This window comes from Saccostrea cucullata, unplaced genomic scaffold, assembly GCF_032062105.1.
Source record: "Saccostrea cucullata isolate Sc308-1 unplaced genomic scaffold, CSIRO_AGI_Scuc_v1 ctg2660, whole genome shotgun sequence".
NCBI classification, from domain to species: Eukaryota; Metazoa; Mollusca; class Bivalvia; order Ostreida; family Ostreidae; genus Saccostrea; species Saccostrea cuccullata.
In genome coordinates, this window is record NW_026938527.1 from 47,036 (window position 1) to 69,049 (window position 22,014).

The following is a 22,014-nucleotide window of genomic DNA, read 5'->3' on the forward strand; positions in this document are numbered from 1 at the left end:
AATGATGCATCAAGGGATGAAAATCTCAAACTTGCTCCAGATGCTGGATTTTAATCACATTTTTGTGACAAAAACTAGTATGAAGTTTTTATATAGGTCTATTCCAAAGTATCAGAACAAAATTGTATAAATTTTGTATTTTTGGATGCACACTTTTTGTTGGATAATTGTGTGACTTTGACTTAATTAAACAACATTCGTTGAGATGAGCTCTGTAATCTCTGATTACCTAATATGCTTTTGATTTTTTGTCTATTTTAAAACTAGATAAATCTAAAACAACAATTCTATATTAAACAGCGTCTATTCCTAGCCGATTAACACACAAAATAGAATCAAACGTAATTAAAAACAGCTAATGTAGATGTTCAACTATTCCAAATTTGTTTAATGATATTTTTTTCTTACCAAAAAATGTCAATTATATTTGCCAAATGAAGGGTAGCATAACCCCCATACTTATTTTCAGTGTTAACGTTGTGAGAATGTCCTCTTAGATTAGAATATTAAAAGAGTGCACGGATAACGATAAAGAAAAATACTCATTCATTTGTCAATTATTAATCATACTTCTCGTGCACTTTTGTAATTGTTTTTCACCTTGCTATTGAAACATAAGGAGATAATGAACAGTATTCAAGATCAAAAGTCCATAAAACAATATACAACAGGAGCAGAGAGAACGCGGTCCACAAAAACAAGAGGTGGGATCAGGTGCCATAGAAGAGTGAACATCCCTACCGACCGGTCACACCTTCCAAGTACTCCTTAACATGATGAGCAGAAACGGAAAATCCGTCTTCAGTTCAATGTATTAATACTGGACTAACAATACGTATGAAAAAAAACGTCATTCAGCATTTGACTCAATGTTATATTGTATTTGCTGACAAGATCATTGTCACGGAATGCTGTTTTTATCTCCATATATTCATTAGTAATTATTTGACATCTGATCATTGTTAAAGCATATCCTACGGACTGCCTTGATATTATGGACAAAGGACAAAGACTATCTGGTATCTATAGGATCCATCCGTTGAACAACTCCATATATAAAGAAGTTCTCTGTGATATGCATACCATGGGAGGCGGATGGACGGTTTGTTGCTGTTTCCATTTTCCAGGATTATTATTTTGTCTCTGCAGTAATTGTTTTACCAGTATAATTGCATTTCAATAAAAAAAAAACAAAACCTCGAAATTACGAATATATTTATATATATATTTATGGATTTCATGAAGAGATTAACTATTATTTTGGTACTAAGAAATATGCGAATATGCAACATCAATTGAAATATCAGCCTTAAGCCTTCAAGAAATTTTGGTAATTCGTAGATTTCAAAACAATTTTGATGCAACAAATATTATAAATGGTATTTAAACTTTGATATGTCATCTTTGGTAGTTTGATTGTCCCTCAGATAATTGTGCTCTTTGATTACTGACATGCATAACAGTATTAAGAATTTAACAACAAACAAATTAATATTTTTCAAAAGAACGAATTTTTATAATTTCACATAAGTATTCACAATGTTTATGTATCAATGTTTCTGTTCTTTGCAGGTTTTTCAAAAGCGGCTTGATGGATCTGTGTCTTTCTCCAGGGATTGGACGGAATATCAACGTGGTTTTGGGAACGTGTCTACTGAATATTGGTTAGGTATAAATTTCCCTAAGAAAGTGGGCGCTTTAAATGAGGATTCGGCAGGAATAGTGGCTCATAAAAAGAATAAAAAATTATCATTGATTTATACATTTTTTTCAAAACCTAGCCAATGACTGTGTCGTAGGTGAATGTAAAATGGGCAAATTTTCAGTTAAATATGTTTGGTTCTTTTTGAATATGCCCCTGAATATAACCATACGAGTCAAATGATGCACAACTTGACTCTTTTATAACCGTTTTTCATTTATTTTGTTGTTTCTGGGTCTTCTCTCCCATGAATTTTAAATGCTTTATCAGTGTATTTTTAACCGTTAAATTTATTCCAGTTGTTTAAAAAATGGAGAGACGACCCAGAAATACCAAAATCTAAAGTTTTTCTATTTATTTTCTGGCAGAAATTGACTAAGTCCAATTATATAGGGCTTTGGCTTTAAATAATGATTTAAATACTAGCTATGGAGAGTGTCCCGCGGTAGCTACATTGGTTTGTCGCTGGATTAGAGCAAGATAGACGCAGCATTTTAGGTTCGAATACAGTGATTTTTATTTTATTTTATTTTTTTTTTTTTTTTTTTTTTTTTTGCTTAAAATTCTTTAATTGGTAGTAAAAAAGTACTCCTTGAAAAAAGTTTCAAAATTATGTTTTATAAATTATTTTACATTAATTGTTTTTTATTTCAATGCGTTCACATTTTGTCATTTATAGTGCTAACGTTCCCAGACAGAAATAAACATCGAGAACTTGTAACTACAAAGTTACAAATGATGAAAAAATTATTGAATATATTAAAAAAAAAAAAAACTAGCAACTTCGATCGTTCTGTTACATTCATTATTTTCAGTGCATTTGAAAACTGAGCACAAAAACCATTTAGTGTTAGACTTCTATTATACTCTATTAAATGCATCCAGCATAGATAATTTATCTGTCGTGGCGTCTTTTAATTGAAAAAAAAATTACAAACAAACATAGACAGAAATCCATTCCCATGAAGTTTCTAGGTTCATTGTATAAGATATGTATTAAAACTACTTGGTTCTTGGACATTTAAACGTGTCAATAATTCCTGCCGACTGCCCATCTAATGCGCCCACTTTCTTTAAATACATTAATTTGATGTTTTGGATAAGATAATCGCATTGAACAAAAGCTTTCATTCGAAGAGCTTATTTAGATGGATAGGGCAGTAAATTCACTCGTAAATCTTGTCTGCAGCGGGGAAATAATTAAAGAATTGAAAAACTCTGATGGTGCAATTATAGCTGGTCCTTCTATGTTAACACTTCTACATTGACTTTACCTTGACATTCACTGAATATATTTAAATGCGATATTAGCCCGTGAACAATACTGTATTTATATAACACTGAAACAGTTTGGAAGGAGTATTGAGCAATTAAAATTGATGAATTTGTTAATGGGATGGAGATCACGTGACTCGACCAGTATGGCGGTGTTTTAAATCTGCTCTCGAAAAATCTGTGAATTCTGTGTGTAAATGTGTCTTTAGTGGTCCTTGAGGCTGAAAATCTACGGGTACGAGTTCTTTAGAAATATAAAAAGAGATTAACTGGAATATTTGGATTCGCTAGGTGAGTTTTGATATGGGCTGTGTGTTTCATAAACACTAGAATCACTGAATAGTGTTCAGTGATCATTCTTGAATGTGCATGTCCACAAGGAACTACAGAGTGTACAGGGTCTATAAAGTAACTGATCAGATAGAAAAACTTTGCATATGAAATCATGTCTGAAACATCGATGGCAGATACGGCAAATATTCTATCTCAAAGTCATTCTGTTATGTACCCAGCTTATAGTAATGACGAATCTCAAAAGGTACAAAAAGAAATTTCCCTTGGGACACTACATGAACTTCTTTTGCAAATAAATTCAAGACTTGCAGTCATTGAGAGCAATAACACAACACTTGACAAAAGGCTGTGTGAGATTGAAAATAAAATGACACATTTCCAGTCAATAACCGACTCCATATCTACACTAAATGATAGGGTAAACAGATTTGAGAGTGAGGTCAAGAATGTGAAACAGACCGTGTCGTCCATTGAAGCAAGTGCTCAGTCTATGAGTGATATGTTTGAGAATGTTAAATCACTTGCAGATCAAGACCTGAAAGCTATTCGAATTGATACAGCCAATTTAGACAAGAAATTATCTGATGATATTACAGACTTAACCAACGGTCAGCGTGAATTACATAAATCAGTGATCGATCTAAAAAGCAGGTCAATGAGGGATAATTTAGTATTCACCGGCATACCTGAAAACAGAGATGAAAACTGTGAAGAAGTTCTGCGAGATTTCCTGAAAACCAAGCTAAAAATCCATGATGAAATTCCCTTAGAGAGAGTGCATCGTTTAGGAAAACCCGATGAGTACAGAACCAAGCCAAGGAACATTGTGGCAAAGTTTAGCTTTTATAAAGATCGTGAATTTGTTCGCAAACGTGCCCCTCTCAAACTTAAGGGATCTAACATTTGGGTGAATGAACAATTTCCACCGGAGGTAGAGGAGAAACGGCGCAAGTTGTATCCAGTTATGCGCAAGGCGATGAAAAACAATAAACGTGTGAAACTTGTTGTGGACAAATTGTACATTGATGGTGAGATGTATGAACCAAGTGATACAGAGGAACACGTCAACTCCCTGAACTACCCCACTCAAAGGATGTCCCAGAGTTCCAGGAACACACCGTGGACGTCCGGAGCGCGCCGCGAGCCTGCCAATAATGACAATCCTACACCACCCCCACGAGGAAACAAACGCTTTAGGAAATCTTCGACACCGACGAAATAGGCGAGCGCGGAGGGTCAGAAGTCAGCAAACAACTCTATCAAACTTCTAAGTTTAAATGTTTGTGGAATCAAAAATAAACTCAATTACAGTGAATTTTTAGATCACATCTCCAATTTTGATATTATCGGCTTTACTGAAACAAAAACTGATAACACTGATTTAATTGGGATTTTCCAGGTTTTACATTATTTATAAAAATCAACAAAAATTGTAGAAAACTTCGGTAGGAGGGAATTATTTTAGCTGTCTCAATTTTGGTTAAATCTGTGAAAATATTGAACACTACTTGTAAATATGTTCTTTGATTTAAGATAAGCAAATGTATTTTTAATACTGATGAAGATGTAATATTTGGTGTCGTGTACCTGGCCCCGGAAGGCAGTAAATATGCTTCTACAGATTGTTTTTTAGACATTAAGAGAGAGTGAACTTATTTCTATATCTAAAGATAGCAAATATACGTGTTTAATGGGTGATTTTAACTCAAGAGTTGGCAATTTGAATGACTGGTTTGAAGCTGATGATTTTCAGTTACAATTACAAAAATGTGAGGAATTTTTTAAGACAGCCATAGAGACTAGAACCATTATTTTTGATAACTTTGAAGATTCCTCTCCGTAGGGTAGTACAAGATGTCCATGTTAATAACTTTGGATACAAAATGATTTTTGTAAAAACAATGACATTTATATTGTAAATGGCCGTGCTGGCAGTGATAAATACGTGGGAGGTTTAACTTTGTAAGGGTAGTAGCACAGTGGATTATGTGGTTGCCACAGCACTATATTCTTAAATTTATTAAAGATTTTGATATCTCTGACTTCTGTTAACTTGTATTCGGACGTGCACAATCCAGTTTCATTTTCTATTTTACCAGCGCTTTCCACAGAACACAGGTGTGAAGATATTGTTGAAAATCAGTCACGTGTAAAACTGTGGTCACAAGACCAAGCAAAACATTTCCCAGAGAATGTGGATATATCTAAGGTCAAGGACATAGAGAATGAGTTAGATGTATTTGACTAGTAGTACAGAAACAAGTAACATTAGTAAAGACACTTTAAACGATGTTACTAATAAGTTATGTGGTATATTTTTAAACACAGCTAAATCAACATTTGGGGTTAGTCGTAATTTTAAGAAAGATAATTGTGAAAACAAACGCAATAAACCCTGGTTCAATAAAGAGTGTAAAACGGCGATAAAAGAAATATCATTTGGCAAAGCGATTAAATAGTAAAAATCCTTGTTTAGAAAATAAAGCTAATCTTCAATTAGAAAGCAAAAACTATAAAAAGATTATTGTATTTTATGTATAAAAGATTATAGGAAAGGCATAACAAAAAACTTGAAATCATTACGATCAACAAATACTAAGAATACTGGAAAATTTTAAATGGTCCTAATGCGTTAAATAAATGTGCTGTAGATATTAATGCTATGTTTGATTTTCTGAAGGGCATCAATGAAGGTCATGACAATGACACAGAAGATGTTGATACTCTAAGTTTTTCAGATATAGCCGTGTATGTGATGATTTTTTGAATTTTGAGATTAGTGATTAAGAAATTTTATATGCAGTTAAAAAATTGAAAAATAATAAGGCCGCAGGCTATGACCAGTTGTTAAACGAACATATTTCATCAACAATAGCTACTTTTTTGCCTGTATATAAAAAAATGTTTAACTTGATTTTTGATAGTGGAATAATTCCAGACGAATGGCTCACGGGTATTGTCAAACCGATTTTTAAAAATAAAGGTGACCCAACAAATCCAGAAAATTATCGTCCAATAACACTTTTAAGTTGCCTTGGTAAGCTTTTTACCTCCATTTTATGTAAACGCTTGGAATGTTATGTAGAGAGCTTAAATCTTATAAGCGAAAGCCAAACTGGCTTTCGGAAAGGTTATTCTACCTTGGATAATATACTTAGTTTAAATTTTCTTACAAACATGGTGATGTCTCTCAAAAAGAAACTTTTTTGTGCTTTTATTGACTTCAAACAGGCATTCGACACAGTGTGGAGAAATGGGCTTTGGTACAAACTGTTGAATAATGGCATTACCGGAAAATGTTTTACTTTTATAAAAAATATGTATAATGGAGTCAAGTCTCTTGTGACTATGAATGGTCTTTCATCTGAATTTTACAATTGTAACATTGGTGTCCGCCAAGGAGAAAATTTATCACCTCTCCTGTTTTCTATGTATATTAATGATCTAGAAGAGTTTCTGGCCAGCAAAAATGTACATGTGATATCTTTTAATAATGTAAGCAGTTCAAACTCTGTAGAAAATGAAATTTTGATGTATTTTAAATTATTTATTTTGTTCTATGCTGACGATACAGTTATAATGTCTGAGTCTGCAGAGGGTTTACAACATGCTCTAAATGAGTTTCATTCATATTGTGTACAATGGAAACTGACTGTCAATGTAGACAAAACAAAAATTATGATTTTTTCGAAAGGTCCATCTGTTAAAAATGTATTTTACTACAATAATTCTGTTATTGAAATTGTGAACGAATTTAAATACCTAGGTATACTGTTTTCTCGATCAGGTTCATTCTGTAAAACTAAAAAACATTTATGTGAGCAAGCTCAAAAAGCCATGTATGGAATTATACGAAAAATTCGACAATTTATTTTACCAGTAGATTGCCAGCTTGATTTGTTCGATAAAGTTGTCACTCCAGTACTTTTGTATGGATGTGAGATATGGGGTTTTGAGAACATTGATACAATTGAACGTGTTCATCTTAAATTTTTGAAACATATTTTTAATCTAAAAAGTAGTACTCCTAGTTATATGGTTTATGGCGAAACAGGCCGCTTTCCTTTGTATATAACAGTGTATTCGAGAATGATATCCTATTGGGCAAAATTATTGGTAAGCCCTGAAAATAAGATTGTTTATGTCACATATAGACATTTATTTGAACAGTTCAGTACAGGAAGTCATAAGAACCCTTGGATTTTATGTATTAAGAATATACTTGATAGTTGTGGCTTCTCAAATGTGTGGAATGAACAGACCTTTATAAATATTAAATGGCTAAAGGCTATAGTTGATCAACGTCTTAAAGATCAGTACATACAGAAGTGGCAAAGTAATATGCGCGATTCATCTAAAGGTCTCTTTTATAGTATCTTCAAAACAGAATTTGGATTTGAAAAATATTTAGCCTTACTACCAAAAAAATTTAGAACAATATTAATTAAACTAAGAACAACAAATCATCGTCTTCCAGTTGAGACTGGGAGATGGTTTGGGATTCCCAAAAATGATAGACAATGTAATCTTTGTAATAATGGACAAATAGCTGATGAGTATCACTACATTTTAGAATGCAAATATTTTTCCGAATGTAGAAAAAAATATCTTCCCAGTAAATATTGTAATAGACCAAATTTTTTCAAATTATCAGAATTGTTGTCATCTGCTGACTCCAAATTATTGATTAAACTATGTTGTTACATAAATAGAGTATATGAAAAAGTCTGTCCTCCATAGTTATCTTTGTTACTTTATATGAATATTTCCGCCATTTCACGTGTATCTTGTATATTATTCTTTGTATATATTGTACATATTGTTGAACCTCATGTACCATTGATATGGTCTGAGTGAATAAATTGAACTTGAACTTGACCCTCTAAATCTGTTATAATGATTTGATAATTTATTGGGAAATTGACCCATAGTATATTTGTAATATTATTTCAGATTCCCTATAAATCAAACAAACAATATGGATGTTATTTTGCCTGTTTAATATGGCGCTTTTGGCCGCGGGGATCAATTTGCTGGGGTTACTACAGGGCTGCCCCACAATCAAAAATCAATACAACAAATGTGACGACCCAAATTGGGCGGATCATGCACTGGGTAGGTCACAAGTGCATGAACCTCACCAATTCAATAATCGATCAAATTCATTCAATCAATTATTAATCAATCAGTCAATCAATAAAATCAAATATCAATTAAGTCAATTACACTGTACTTGTCAATCAATCAATCATAAATCAATCAATAGATTAAAATATCAATCAAGTCACTAAACAAAAATGAGCATAAGAATATGTGTTGCACTCGTCCAATAGCGTTGAGGTGCGACGGAATATGCCACTTGCAAGGGCCATGACTACTCATGTCCACTACGTGTAATCATGGAACTGCAACCGCCACCAATGGGATGCCAAGAACCATGGTGACGGCAGCAGTGCCTCAACGCAAATGGTCACCGTCGATCAGGGCCTGCTCATTCACCAATACAAATTTACAGAATAAGTGATTACAGACATTTTACAAATGAAGTCAAGGACTTGTAAGTATAAAACAACTTCTATTTACTCTAACATTGTTGATACTTACCGACACTATTTTTTTTACCATTGATTACTTGTATAAATTACCTAAAAGGCTGTTACTCCTTTTATGGCTATTAAATCATTATAACACCTCTTACTTAGTTCCATTGCATGACAAAGTAATTAAGCACATAGAAAAAAATAAATATCTTTGCGAGTGTTGCTTCTTTTTGTCTTAAAGGGCTTTGTACTGAAACAATCCCAAATGGCATTCCGAAATTATTATCATTATTATTATTATTATTTATACACAATTTATAAAGCGCTAAATATAATATAAAACTACTTTAAAGCGCTGTACATTAAAATACATAAGCATAGATATATAAGCATAAAAACATAAAAATTACAAGAACTCTATGACTAAAAATACATGTCAAAGCCATAGGAATATTCATTAATAAACTTTTAAAAAGTCTACAGATTAAAGCTATAAGAATATACATAAATAAACTTTTAACAAGACAAGAAATATTTATACATGTAAATTGCTGTTATGTCCCATATCATAAGATAATTTAAATTTAAAAATTAGAAATAAAGAAGCTTCTTAAGAATAATCTGGGTATGCAGTGGTAAATAAATAAGTTTTTATATTTTTTAAAACGAATAAAATTTCTTTCCAGTTTCAAAGTTTGAGGAAAACTGTTCCATAATGTTGCACTAGCCACGTCGAATCGCCTGTCGACGAATGATTTAGTCCGTGCGCGCTACTGAACAAGGAACATGGAGTTCTTTGAGCGTAGAGATCTACGAGGCGTGTATACCTGAACCAGTTCTTGTAAGTGGCGATGTTCCGTTTAAAGCTTGAAAAGTCTGTAGAAGCAGCTTGTACTGGATTCGATGATCTATAGGGAGCCAATGTAGTTTTACTAACACAGGTTTTATATGGTCATTTTTCTTTGTACGAGTAATTATCCTAGCGGCCGTATTTTGAATCCATTAAAGTTTTGCTAAGGAACTGGCGCATATATCGTATAGTAAGGCATTACCATAATCTAGACGACAGGCTACAAGTGAGGATACCAGGGTTTTACAAGCACTCTCTGATATTAAAGGTCGAATGCGTCCAATATTTCGCAGTTGATGGTAAAATGACTTGGTAATGTTTCGAATTTGGTGATCTATGTTCAGCCCAGAGTCAAAGAAAACACCTAAATGTTTCACAATTGATGAGACTTTAATTTCATTTCCGTCAAAATTGAAGCTAACTTCATTAAAATTATGAATTCTGTGTTTTGGGGCCAAGATAATAAGCTCAGTTTTTTGATTTATCTTAAGAACGTTAGAGCGCATCCAAGAACTTATATCGGAAAGGCAAACTTGCAAACGAGATGCTACGTCTATCCAGTTGCTAGTAGGTGTTATTTACCATATATAGCTGAGTATCATCTGCATAACACTGGATACTCATGTTGTGTTCGGCACATATCACAAATTGGCTTAGCAAAGAAACTGTAAAGCTTTGGTCCAAGGACCGATCCCGGGGGAACACCAAATCGTAGATGAAAGTCTCTAGACTCAGTTGAACCTATAGCAATGTGTTGGTGTCAATCGCTTAGGTATGATCGTATCCATGACAAGGCCGCACCGGTTATGTCAAACGAAAATTCTAGGCGATTGATCAGAATACTGTGATCAATCACATCGAAGGCTGCAAATAAGTCCAGCAATAACAGAACAACACATGTCTAGTGCTGATGTTATGTCATGGTTGACTCTCATGAGAGCGGTCTCCGTTGAGTGATGAACACGGTATGCTGACTGTTGTCTATCATGCAGGTGGTTTGACTGTAAATGATCTTCAAGCCTAGAATTTACAACCTTTTCCAGGATTTTAGAAATAAATGGAAGGTTCGAGACAGGGCGATAGTTCTTGAACACTTCTTTGTCTAATCCCTGTTTTTTCAAGAGAGGTCGAACAACAGCATTTTTCAGTGATGTTGGAACAGCTGATTCTGATAATGATTTATTTATAATGTTTGTGATTGTTGGAAGAAGACTGTATACACAAGATTTCAAGATGGAAGTTGGTATTGGATCTCACTCACATATTTAGATGGAGAAGCCATAATGATCTTTCGAACCTCTGCCTCTGATGCTTGTTTGAAGCAATCAAGCTAATTGCCTTCAAATCGTTTGTCCGCTCGTAGAACATCCATTGAGGTCTGAAAGATGATCTCTTAAAATGTTGATTTTATCCAGAAAAAAAGTGCCAAAAGCATTTGGAAGGTCCTGTTCACAACCATTAGAAGGAAACATAGGTTTTATTTGCATACCTATAAGTGAGTTTGTAAGTTTATATAATTTTTTTTCTGGTCGTTTCCTACCTCGTCGATTTTATTTGAAAAGTATATTTTTTTCTTTGTTTCAAGTATTAGCCTTGTTGCTTGAATGGATGTGTCTCTGAACATCTGTCTATGAACAGTGAGGGTTGTTTTCCTCATCTGTCTTTCAACCCGACGTTTTTCTCTTTGTGCCCAGATCCTCCGTGTACCATGGTGTATTAGGACGAAGGGTGATTGTTCTTGTCTCCTCTGGGACATGTTTGTTTGGGACGGCGCTTAGTTCGTGGTCATAGCCAGTGATGAGATTCTCCAATGAGTCGATTTTATCCCTAAGACCTGGCGAAGAGTCTAGGTCAGTCCCTAACTTTTCGATATCTAGTTGTTTCATCCTACGAAAACGTCACCGTGTTCCTTAAAATTTCGTTCTTTGGGAGGCTTATAAGCTTGGATGGCTAAATGATCACCTGCAGCGTTGCCGTTGTTGTCGCATAACACAGGATCTTGTATGGTAGGTAGACCTCTTAAGAAAAGGAAACGATACTGTCACCTCTTAGATTAAGGTACTAAGCTACTTTAAACAATACCAATAAGTTTCCCAATACACCCCAACCCCCCAAACCGATCCCTTTATATACTGTTAATTAAGACCCTTCTTTAGTACTTCAAAATTATGAACTAATTATCCGTTAGTAATAGAGAAAAAATAGAATACTAGTAAAGAATGTAATGATATGTAAACACATGTAAATAACTGTATTAAAGTATTAACGATGTGCCTTTGAAAGTCAGCAATTCTCAAAATAATAATAACCTAGTCCTCCCCTGTTGCATTCTGATGGGAAATGTGTAGTAGTTGCTTCCCAAATTGAAGTGAGCGAGATTTAAATTTTATCCTACAAAAATGACAAATATATATTATAAATCATCCAATACTGTCAACCTGTCCGCAATTTCCGTTAAAAAAGGGGTTGAACTAAACAGTCCATTCAATCTCTCATAAAAATCTATGATTTGAGGTACGTTATACTTTAGATTTATATTGCATCTTGTTAAAAGGGCAATTTAACACAGTTAAAATAAAAAAGAGAATTACGAGTATTCGATATAAAAAATTGCCTCGAAGATACTAGTTTTATCTCAGAAAAATGCAGAAAAATGGTATTAGTAATTCATCAAGCTTAGACCCTAAACATTAAACCTATATTTGGAAACTAAGGAAGGTCCCAACTTAAACGGATCTGGTTTAAATTACTACATACCTCTTTTTATATTTACTTTAGATTGTTGATCATATGGAATTTGATATACTGGTGTATATTAATGCAGAAATTAATATTTTGCCATCTGCAGCTCTGATTAACTCAATTTTGGTCATTGTATGTTACAACACAGACACACAATTCTTAGTTGCCTTCATGCTAACAAGGAATTGTATTTATTTTCATACAAATTTACTTAGCTTGAGATATATAATTCATTTTAAGAGTGTATCATTCTTTTTATATTTTTCAAAATATGCCAAAAAATTTCGTTAAACTTGATACTACTAACTTATCTGATCAATCATGATAAAACATGTTCCGTATCAATTATGTAACCTTAGATAAAATCCTATCCAAATAAAAAGGCATCATATAAACATTTGATAGTTTTTATGATTATGAAAAATTAAGGTGATGCAGAATCATCATCGATCTTTTGATTTATGTGTTTTGGTGTAAATACTCTACGTTAAATTTTGGCTGTTGAATTCTGAGGGGTATGTACTCTGAAATAGGTTGTAGTGTATGACAATAAGCAAGCAAAGGCATTTCTTTTATGGGCTTTTTAGTTGTTTAATTAGTTACTTGAAAACAACCTTAAACAATGCTTCTTCTACGATCAGCCGCATCTGCATACTAGTTCAGATAAGTTGGTGGGCAATGGACATCATTGTGTGTAACTGACAATAGATTGGTCAATGAACATCAACTTTACATAATGAAATTAGTAAAAGCTGTTAAATATCTAAGAATATAGAGATTGGAGTATGTTTTAGGTTTGTGAAATTGAATACATAAAAAATGTGTTACTGTTGAATACTCAATTTATTTCGACATTATTCCCATTTATTAGATATCAGCATGTAAGAGAGGAATGTTACCTAATTTATTACCTTAAATTTTCATAAGAGTAATTTCCATTTATTTGAAATTATTTTTAAAAATAAAATATCTGGTAGTATTTTTAATTGTCATTCTATTTCTAAAGTTTTCATACATCTTTCCACCACAGTATTTAATGATATCATAATATTTCTTTTTAAATGCTTATTTACATGCTTTATTTTGCATCCCAGTCATTCCTATCAAAAGTTATCAAAAACTCAATCTGAGCAGGTTGATTTGTTTTCTTATCAATTTATGAATTTTAATTTCCTTTTAAAAGGACCAATATGAAGATTCAGACATCAATCCTGAAATGGTAGTTAAACCTTCTTACCCTAGTGTGACTCTTACCCTAGTGCGACTTTTACCCCAATGCGACTCTTACACCTTGTACTAACATAATTTGTTCCTTGCTTGTGACTGAACCCAGCTACTCCAAGACATATGCGTGATTGATTATTGCTCTTTTACTCTAATGTTAATGAAGCCAAATTTCTACAGCTTGTTGTGCTTCGAGCATTTGATGGCCCTGAGACAAAATGCTCACTCTAAAAATCAAATCAGGAATTTCCGACATTAAAATTGTTGTTTTTTAAGTCATTGACCAAGTGGACAACAACAGTTCCCATGGTTTCACAGTTGAGAATCATCATTTTTAAGTCCCCTATCCCCCTTTTATTAGAGGAAAAATCAGTTCATATAAACCTAAGACCCTTTATTTTTTGGTAAAATACTCTCTGTGTATGCCTTTATGCATTTTATTAGAAATTTTCAATAGACTAGCAAACAAATGAAACGATACCGAACTGTAAATGACTCATAAAAATGATGAAATTAACCATCCATTCAGTACATTCAGTGCTTTGATTACTGCAGAAGGGAAAATGACGCAGTTCTCGTGAATGTTCAATAGTCAATGCCATTTAACATATTTAAAGATTATGATTTTTTGTACCTTCTTGCTTTTTACATTTTTGGAAAACAAAACTGAAAACGGATAGTATGCCTGACTTATTATTTCTGTCTTGACCCCCCCCCCCCTTTAGCGAATCGGGGACTGTTTACGTTTTACTAAGAATAATTACTTACATTAAGAACCCTCTCTTCACTGCACACTAAAAATACTGATTTTAAGGTATTTTTCTGCAGTTAGAGTGATTTGCCCCTAGATCTAAATTCTCAAAAATAGAAATTTACAATATATTACTCAATTGTAATGAATGCAAGTATTCTTAACATTTTAAAAGGCCAAGACAAATTAATTGGACGTGTTATTTAGATGTATTTTTTCAGCTGAAGTAATAAACAGTGATTTCAATTCACTGATACTGTGTTGTCTTTGAACATTTTTCCTGGGGGTTAAATGCCACGCATCATACAGTGAAATTCCAGAATGATAGGTTGTGACTACGGGTGAATATAATTATATATCTGAAAGGACTTCTGATATCCGGAATGGAGGGTTACTGAAATAAACTCACTTATCCGAGACAAGGCTCGTATAATTGTTGATATTACTTGCGTTCAGATATCCGGAATGAAGGGTTACTGAAATAAACTCACTTATCCGAGACAAGGCTCGTATAATTGTTGATATCACTTGCGTTTTGCACTCTTCTTTTTTTCTTTTAGGCAATGATGCAATGCATGCATTAACTGTCAACTTATCTTCCCTTTATGTAAAATTACGACATACAAATGGAAGCCATTACTTCCAGTATTACTCTGACTTCCGGATCAGTGGCGCTGATGATGACTATAGATTACATCTGGGATCTTACTCCAACGGGACAGCAGGTGACAAGATATATTTAAAATAATAATCGGTCAATGTGATATGGGGTAATAAAGAATAATTTGAAATTTAAATTTTTTTGTTCAAGAAATTCTATAGTTTTCATAAAATTAGATAATATGAAAAAAATAAATACATTTCAATATTTTTTATGTATTATTTAAACGTCCTAGAAAAATAATTTTTCATTTCAACTTTTAATTCCAATTCGTTTTCTCTCTTCTCCTTTAAGAAGGATATGGAGATAACGAAAAGTATTCAATATCAAAGTCCTTAAAACAATACAAAACAGGTAGTATAGTAAACACGGACCTCCGAAACATCAGAGGTGGGATCAGGTGCGATGGATGAGTGAGCATCCCTTGCGACTGATCACTCCCGCCGTGTGCTCCTTGTCATGATCGGGAAATAACGATAAAATCCGTCGTCAATTCAATGTATAATAATGGGCTAACAATTAGTATGGAAAACTTAATATGAAAAAATTAATATGGAAAAGAATTTGACTCAATGCTAAATTGTATTTGCTGACAAGGTCATTGTATCGACCATAGACCTTAAGAAATGATGATGACTTATCAATAATTGACCTCGTTTTAGAAATTGTTCATACGTAGTGCATAATCTTGCGTATCGAATCAACTGAGATATATAAACTCCGTATGCATGTGATAAAGGTGAATTGCTGCATAAGTAAGGAAAGTTGGCGATAGAAGAGTAAAACTCATCACGTTTATCATATAGCTTGGTTGTTAGATTACCATTGACGTCCTTTTTAAGTCCAATGTCCCAGTTTGAAATAGATGTTTAAGACTCTGTGGTATCTTTTATCCCAAGCTCACCAGGATATATCATATTGACACAGGAATGGAAATTACCATTGTTAATTGACAATACGTGTTCGATATATCTAAATGTCAAGTGAGTTGAAGGCCACAGGAAATGTTTTCTTCTTTTTACGCATAAGATTTTTCAAAATTTTTTATGAATATAAAAATAGGTCCTCTTATAACAGAGCGCAATTGGTACCCATATGCATGTGAATTCAAATGGATTGTTGGAAAACCTGGTCTCCAAAAACCACATAGATATTGTCAATCAGAAACTCAAGCACTTTTTTGATGTCAGCTTCAGAGTACTTGTGTGTGCAATCAGAATGTACTTTATCAAAATAATTTTAAACATGACAAATTACCAGGTAAGTAAATTTACTAGTTTCATTTTTATTGAAAAAACAGCTATCAATGATATCAAAAAGCATGGACTCTAATTTATCGTTGGGAATGGTTGTGTATGAAGTGGAAAAGGCGTTAGTTCTTCAGCTGTTAGTTTTGGTAAAAAGTGATTTCAAATTGTCCAAAAGTTCTTCGGAATTTTTGAGTATCCACATCTGATTCACAGCACTTCTTGAACATATTGTTGCACAGTTCTCTCGAATTTTTTCCTTCACTAATGTCAATATCTTAGTGAGGAGTAACGAACGAAGCTTAGTTGAACAGCTACTCATGATCTTATTAATAATTTTGTTGTTTTCTCTTCTAAATTCTTTTTCAATAAATTAAATTCTTTCTCTAAAAAAAGGCAAAACTGCATGCTGATAGAACTTCTTATGTTCATCAGACGAGTTATTTCTTAGACGGTTAATAACTCCAAAATTTAACAGTTAAAATATGTCTGATCACAACATGAATTAATTATTTGACAATACATGTAAAAAGGTCTACATCTTTGGCACGACATCGATAGCTGTACAGCTGTCTTGCAATTTGTTGTGTATAACTAGTAACAAATGATCTTTTGATACACCGAAGTGTAAAATCTAGTGGAGTGCCGAAAGAGTATTCCATGCATTGGTAGCGAAACAGGTGCAAATGACCTGCCGCTTCACTTAATTCAGCAGTAATAAAACCAGACTTATAAAATAGTTAGAAACAACAACCTTTCTGAGTGGTGATAGTCTGTAGATTTTTTGTAATAGGTAAAAATTGAAATTCTGTGTTTAGAAATAAGATTAAAATTAGCCTGACCCACCTGCTATACTCTCTTTTTTCCATTGAAACCCTCTTCTTCTTACATTTTGTATTACAAAATACAATGTAATTTGAGAAACACGCAATATTTAAGACAATTAAAGTAGATTTAATTCTTTAGAGGGCAGTCAGCAGACAACAAGAAGTATACAGAATAATCATAATGGGAGCAGGGTTCTCCAGATTTGAAAAATTTGACCATGGAGGAAGCTGCGCGACGGCAAAATGAGACCGAAAATATTAATATCATCAATGATTTCCAAACCCTTATTCATCATTGATTGATTTCACTATTTTAACAAAACTTTGATAAACCACTGCAACTCAAAATAACAACTACTTTTTAAAGCTTAGAATATAAATAAAAATTAAAATAAAAATTAAGTATCTTACTTTACAATTGTTTTAAGAACATTTTGAAGGAATTTCCCCAAAAAATTGATAGAGTAACCATGACAACATTTGATATTCAAAAACGTATATAATAATACAGAATTGAAGTTTCTTGTTTTATGAAACGTTTTATTTAAATTTTACTCTTTTTAAAAATTACGAATCGGTGGTATTTTTTAACAAGAGGCCCAAGGGCCACATCGCTCACCTGATCATAGTTAGTTTCCGGAGGATATCCATGAAAACTTTTTTTCATTAGAAAGTATCTGGGATATTGTCTTTAAAGGAAACAGAAAATTATACTTTAATCTTGTCAGCAAATACAATATATCATTAAGTCAAATGCTGACTGACTCTTTCATACTAATTGTTAGTCTATTATTTATAAAATGAATGGACGACGGATTTTTCCTTCATTTCCTGATCATGGAAGGAGCACACGGCGAATGTGATCGATAGACAGGGGATGCTTAATCCTTCATGCCACCTGATCCCACCTCTCACCGATGTTTTGGAGGTCCATGTTTGCTCTGCTCCTATTTTGTAGTGTTTTTGGACTTTTGATCTTGAACACTGTTCGTTATGTTTTTATGTTTCATATGGTATATTTATCCAGCATTTTAGACTAATGCATCATAAATAAACTCTTTTTTTCTTAAGACACTATATAAAAAAAATATGAATGAAATATTACAAATTCAATACCTTATTTAACTGTATTCACCTTTTCTTGGCATATTTATTTTTGGCTATAAGAAACTATTATCATATAAATATATCTCATGCAATTTTATGAATTAATCATATTGTACTTAAAAGTTATGATTATGAATCTTTGCAATACATAACAAACAAATCTACACCTTATTTCTCTCGAAAGTTTTCTTCTAAAAATAAATTGTGCAATTATCGTTGCCTTTGTTTTTTCAATCACAAATAATTTTATCTGTTAAAAGGAGAGCAGTTAAGCTATAACAATGACCAAACATTCAAGACCCCGGATCACTCTCCCCCAATACGATGTTTCCGTTCCATACAGACGGTGGATGGTGGTTCGATGACTGTCATTGGGCCTATTTAAATGGAGTTTATGGGTCTGGAAAATGGGTCAATCCTTGGGACGGAACAATTAAATCTGGAACAAGCTTTGGCTCTTCACAAATGATGACTAGAGATAAAGATAGTTATCAAAAAATAATTAAATGACAAGAAATAGTGTCATTTTTACATGTGTATATCATGTATTACTTTTTTGAAAATTTACGCCCTCTACAAACGAATAAGATAACAAAAATATTGTTTATTAATAATTATATTATATAATGATTTGTCAATGTACAGTTTCATAAAAGAAGAAAATGCATATACAATAACATTTTGTATGTCATCGACTCTTTTGATAGGAACGGAAGGAGATTTACTGTTACAAATTGCATTTAAGGGGAGTGTTGGTTCAGCCAGGATTTATAACTATAGTCAGAAAATTGGAGTTTTATGAAGAAACTTACTTTTACAATGAACGACTGACTTCTGCAATTTAAGAGGAAATATCCCTCTGCTTCACATTTCATTAATTTATTTTATTCCAAACATTTATTTTCATCAACATCAATAAGATTAAATTCAAATGGGAAATAGTTTGCAGAATGAATCATTGCTTACCTTTTTAGAAATGAATATTAAGTCTAAATATGATGAGAAGAAAATTTGATATGGTCAATATTATATAATTTTTATCTCACATTAAAATTATAAATATGAGGTATATATCAAAACAATATTTATCATTAAACCAATCTAATTTTCACTAGAAAACATAATTTAATGAAGCATTGCTTTTAGAATCAGAATTTCAATTTATTTTCTGTGGTTGTCAAATAAAATGCATCCATCAGCAAGAGTTCTCTTTTCATTATCGTCCTTTAATATATTTATAGTGAAACAAAATATTAAATGTTTATAAACAATAATTATTTTGCATCTGAAATTTCTGTAACAATTAAAAGACTGATATGTTAAGAGATAGAAATATCTCAATTTACATAGTTTAAAGGAACTAAATATAAATATTTAGGTAAACTATTAAAAATAATCAATGAAAATACTGGCAATAGAAACTAGAAATTGACAACTGCACTATAGAAGAAAATCGATTAAGTTGACTACATAATGGTCTTCTTTGATGACTTCTGTACAATCTGACAACATGATTCATGGAATCTCAATGTAAATAGTCTTCAGAAAGTTATATCTTTTATCAGACGGATAAAACACCTTACACAAAGACCAACTGTAAAAGTCAGCTGTCGAAAGTAAAAATGTCTCTCCTAAAACTCCTCTTGCAATTAAAGTAATATCTTTTTATTTAAAATAAAAAAAAAATATTTAATACAGTTTTTGATGATCATTTCAACTTGTGTATGACAGAGAATTGAATTTGTATATGTTTCATATTAGACAGCTGTCAGCTGCTCAGTCTCTACCCTTACCTTATTTTTCTTGTAGACTTTTAATAAAATCCTGATCGTAAACTCTGAAATCTATTCTGAAATTGTTTTCCAGTATATTTTACTCACAATAAAGAAGAAGGTATGGTTTCCATACAAATTTTGCCCTGTGATTTTCTAAAAATTGAAACTGGTGTAAAAGTTCAAAAGTCATGCTTTTTAAATAACTGAAATTCAATGCAGAAAAATTATACAAGTCATTTTTCTCATATGTGTTTTAAATGCTAATTATGACGTCATAAACATGTGCATTTTCCCGTATTTTCTTAAAAAGTTGCAGAAGACACCAATTTTCAATGGAATTTTCTTTCAGATAACATTGTCCACAGGCATCGCCCACAAAGATCTTGAGATATGTGATTTGTTATTGAATTTTGCACAAAATATAAAAAAATTAACGTGGGCGACGGCTGTGGACACTGTTTCCTAAAGGAAAATCACCCTTGAAATGTGCCATTTTGAGGCTTTTTCTGTTGAAAATAGAGAAATGCTTCACATTAATGACGTCATATTTGCAGAATGGTAAACCTTCATGCCATATTCTTTACTGATTTATCAGAGTCATTTATTTAACTAATATTTAAGTCAGTTTCAAAACTTTTTGATGTCATTACATTTTTAGGGCGCAATAAAGCTAAAGCCATACCTTCTTCTTTGTTAATCATTTGCAAAATATTGATTTAATGTATCGCGCCACAAACAGCTGATAAACACTTTTAAAGGTAACAAATACCAAAAATTCCCTACATCAACCTTATAACTATTACTGATCACAAAAACCCTTTCACAACATGTTCCCTTAACACAATGAATTCGATTTTACACCTTGCGAACATATTAACTTCATGTTGTTTCCTATCTTGCTAAGGAACAACAATTTAAAGTGGTTTTTTTCACCGAATCATACATTGTACATAAAATAGGAAAAGTTGATGATTTCATTTTGAAAAGTGAAATTATACGTGCTGATCATGATATGTCCTCCGCTACAGAAAAAAAAATCAAAAGCAATCAGCGACTGGTATGTGCAATATTTATATTCATATATATTCACTTACCCGTCTCAAATATAAGTAATAAACTAAAGGTATTGTGAGCAATGAGTTCAATAAATGATACCCCTGGATCCCATATGAATATAATGGCAGTGTCCATGTTTTGCCCTAGGAAGCCCAAAATAAAGGTCGAATCAAAAAGTAAAGTAGAAGGTGAACGATGACATTATGAAATAAAGATTCTCTGAAAGTTTCATTAAGTTTTATTCAGTGGTATAAGCGGAGTTGCGGATAAGAGAAGCGCACCCCAAAACGTAACATACGGATGAACGGACAGACGTACAGACGGACGGACGGACATTTCGATTACTGTATATCCTCCCGCTTTTCAAGCGGGAGGGGGGTATAGAAACAGGTTTAAAAACGACTCAATAATTGAAGTGGGTCGGTGCGTGATCGTACTTTCGGCATTAAGAGTATTTGATCACATGAGCGACATGCTAAAATTCAAATTCAAGTTTTTAAGCTTTCTATTTATGTCTTAAATAAAGTCACACCACACATCCCACTTTTGACTTCATACTTAACACCTTCACTGCTTGAAAAAACACCTTTACAAAACTTTACTTGCAAAGTAAATTTCATTAAAGGTGCTCCAAAAAGCAAGGTCATCTTTGTATTAACTTTACAAAAAGTAAAGGTGAAAAGGTAACCTTTACTTACAGGAAAAGATAATTAAATATAACCTTTCACCTTTAATGCCATATTAAAGTTCATTAAATATACATATTTTATAAAAGTCTTATTTAAATGCTGACTATTGTTTAATACACTTATCCTTGGATTTTCACAGTTAGTTAAGAATCTAATCTAGTGAGGACCCAGAATTTTAAGACAAATGTCAAAGATATTTTTTTATTATCTTGTATCCATTTCCAGTTGAAATTAGTATTAGAAATGGTCATCTACAGAATCAAACACTCGACTC

The 22,014-nt window shown here is 32.6% G+C and overlaps 1 protein-coding gene across 1 annotated transcript; it reads left to right on the forward strand.

Moving 5' to 3' along the window:
* The first annotated feature begins 971 nt into the window (after positions 1–971).
* Positions 972–18,605, forward strand: LOC134250564 (ficolin-1-like). The gene is made up of 4 exons (XM_062732931.1): positions 972–1,102; positions 1,573–1,669; positions 14,939–15,103; positions 18,481–18,605. Exons 1-4 carry the CDS (start codon positions 995–997, stop codon positions 18,603–18,605), a joined length of 495 nt encoding a protein of 164 aa, XP_062588915.1. The 5' UTR covers positions 972–994.
* The last annotated feature ends 3,409 nt before the right edge of the window (positions 18,606–22,014 follow it).

Bases quoted from the DNA above. Each gene is read 5' to 3' on its own strand.
- LOC134250564 (XM_062732931.1), top strand. From the start codon at position 995: ATGGACAAAGGACAAAGACTATCTGGTATCTATAGGATCCATCCGTTG. The intron at 1,103-1,572 runs GTTTGTTGCTGT...TGTTCTTTGCAG, and splicing joins CCATGGGAGGCGGATGGACG to GTTTTTCAAAAGCGGCTTGA. The intron at 15,104-18,480 runs GTGACAAGATAT...ATCTGTTAAAAG, and splicing joins TTACTCCAACGGGACAGCAG to GAGAGCAGTTAAGCTATAAC.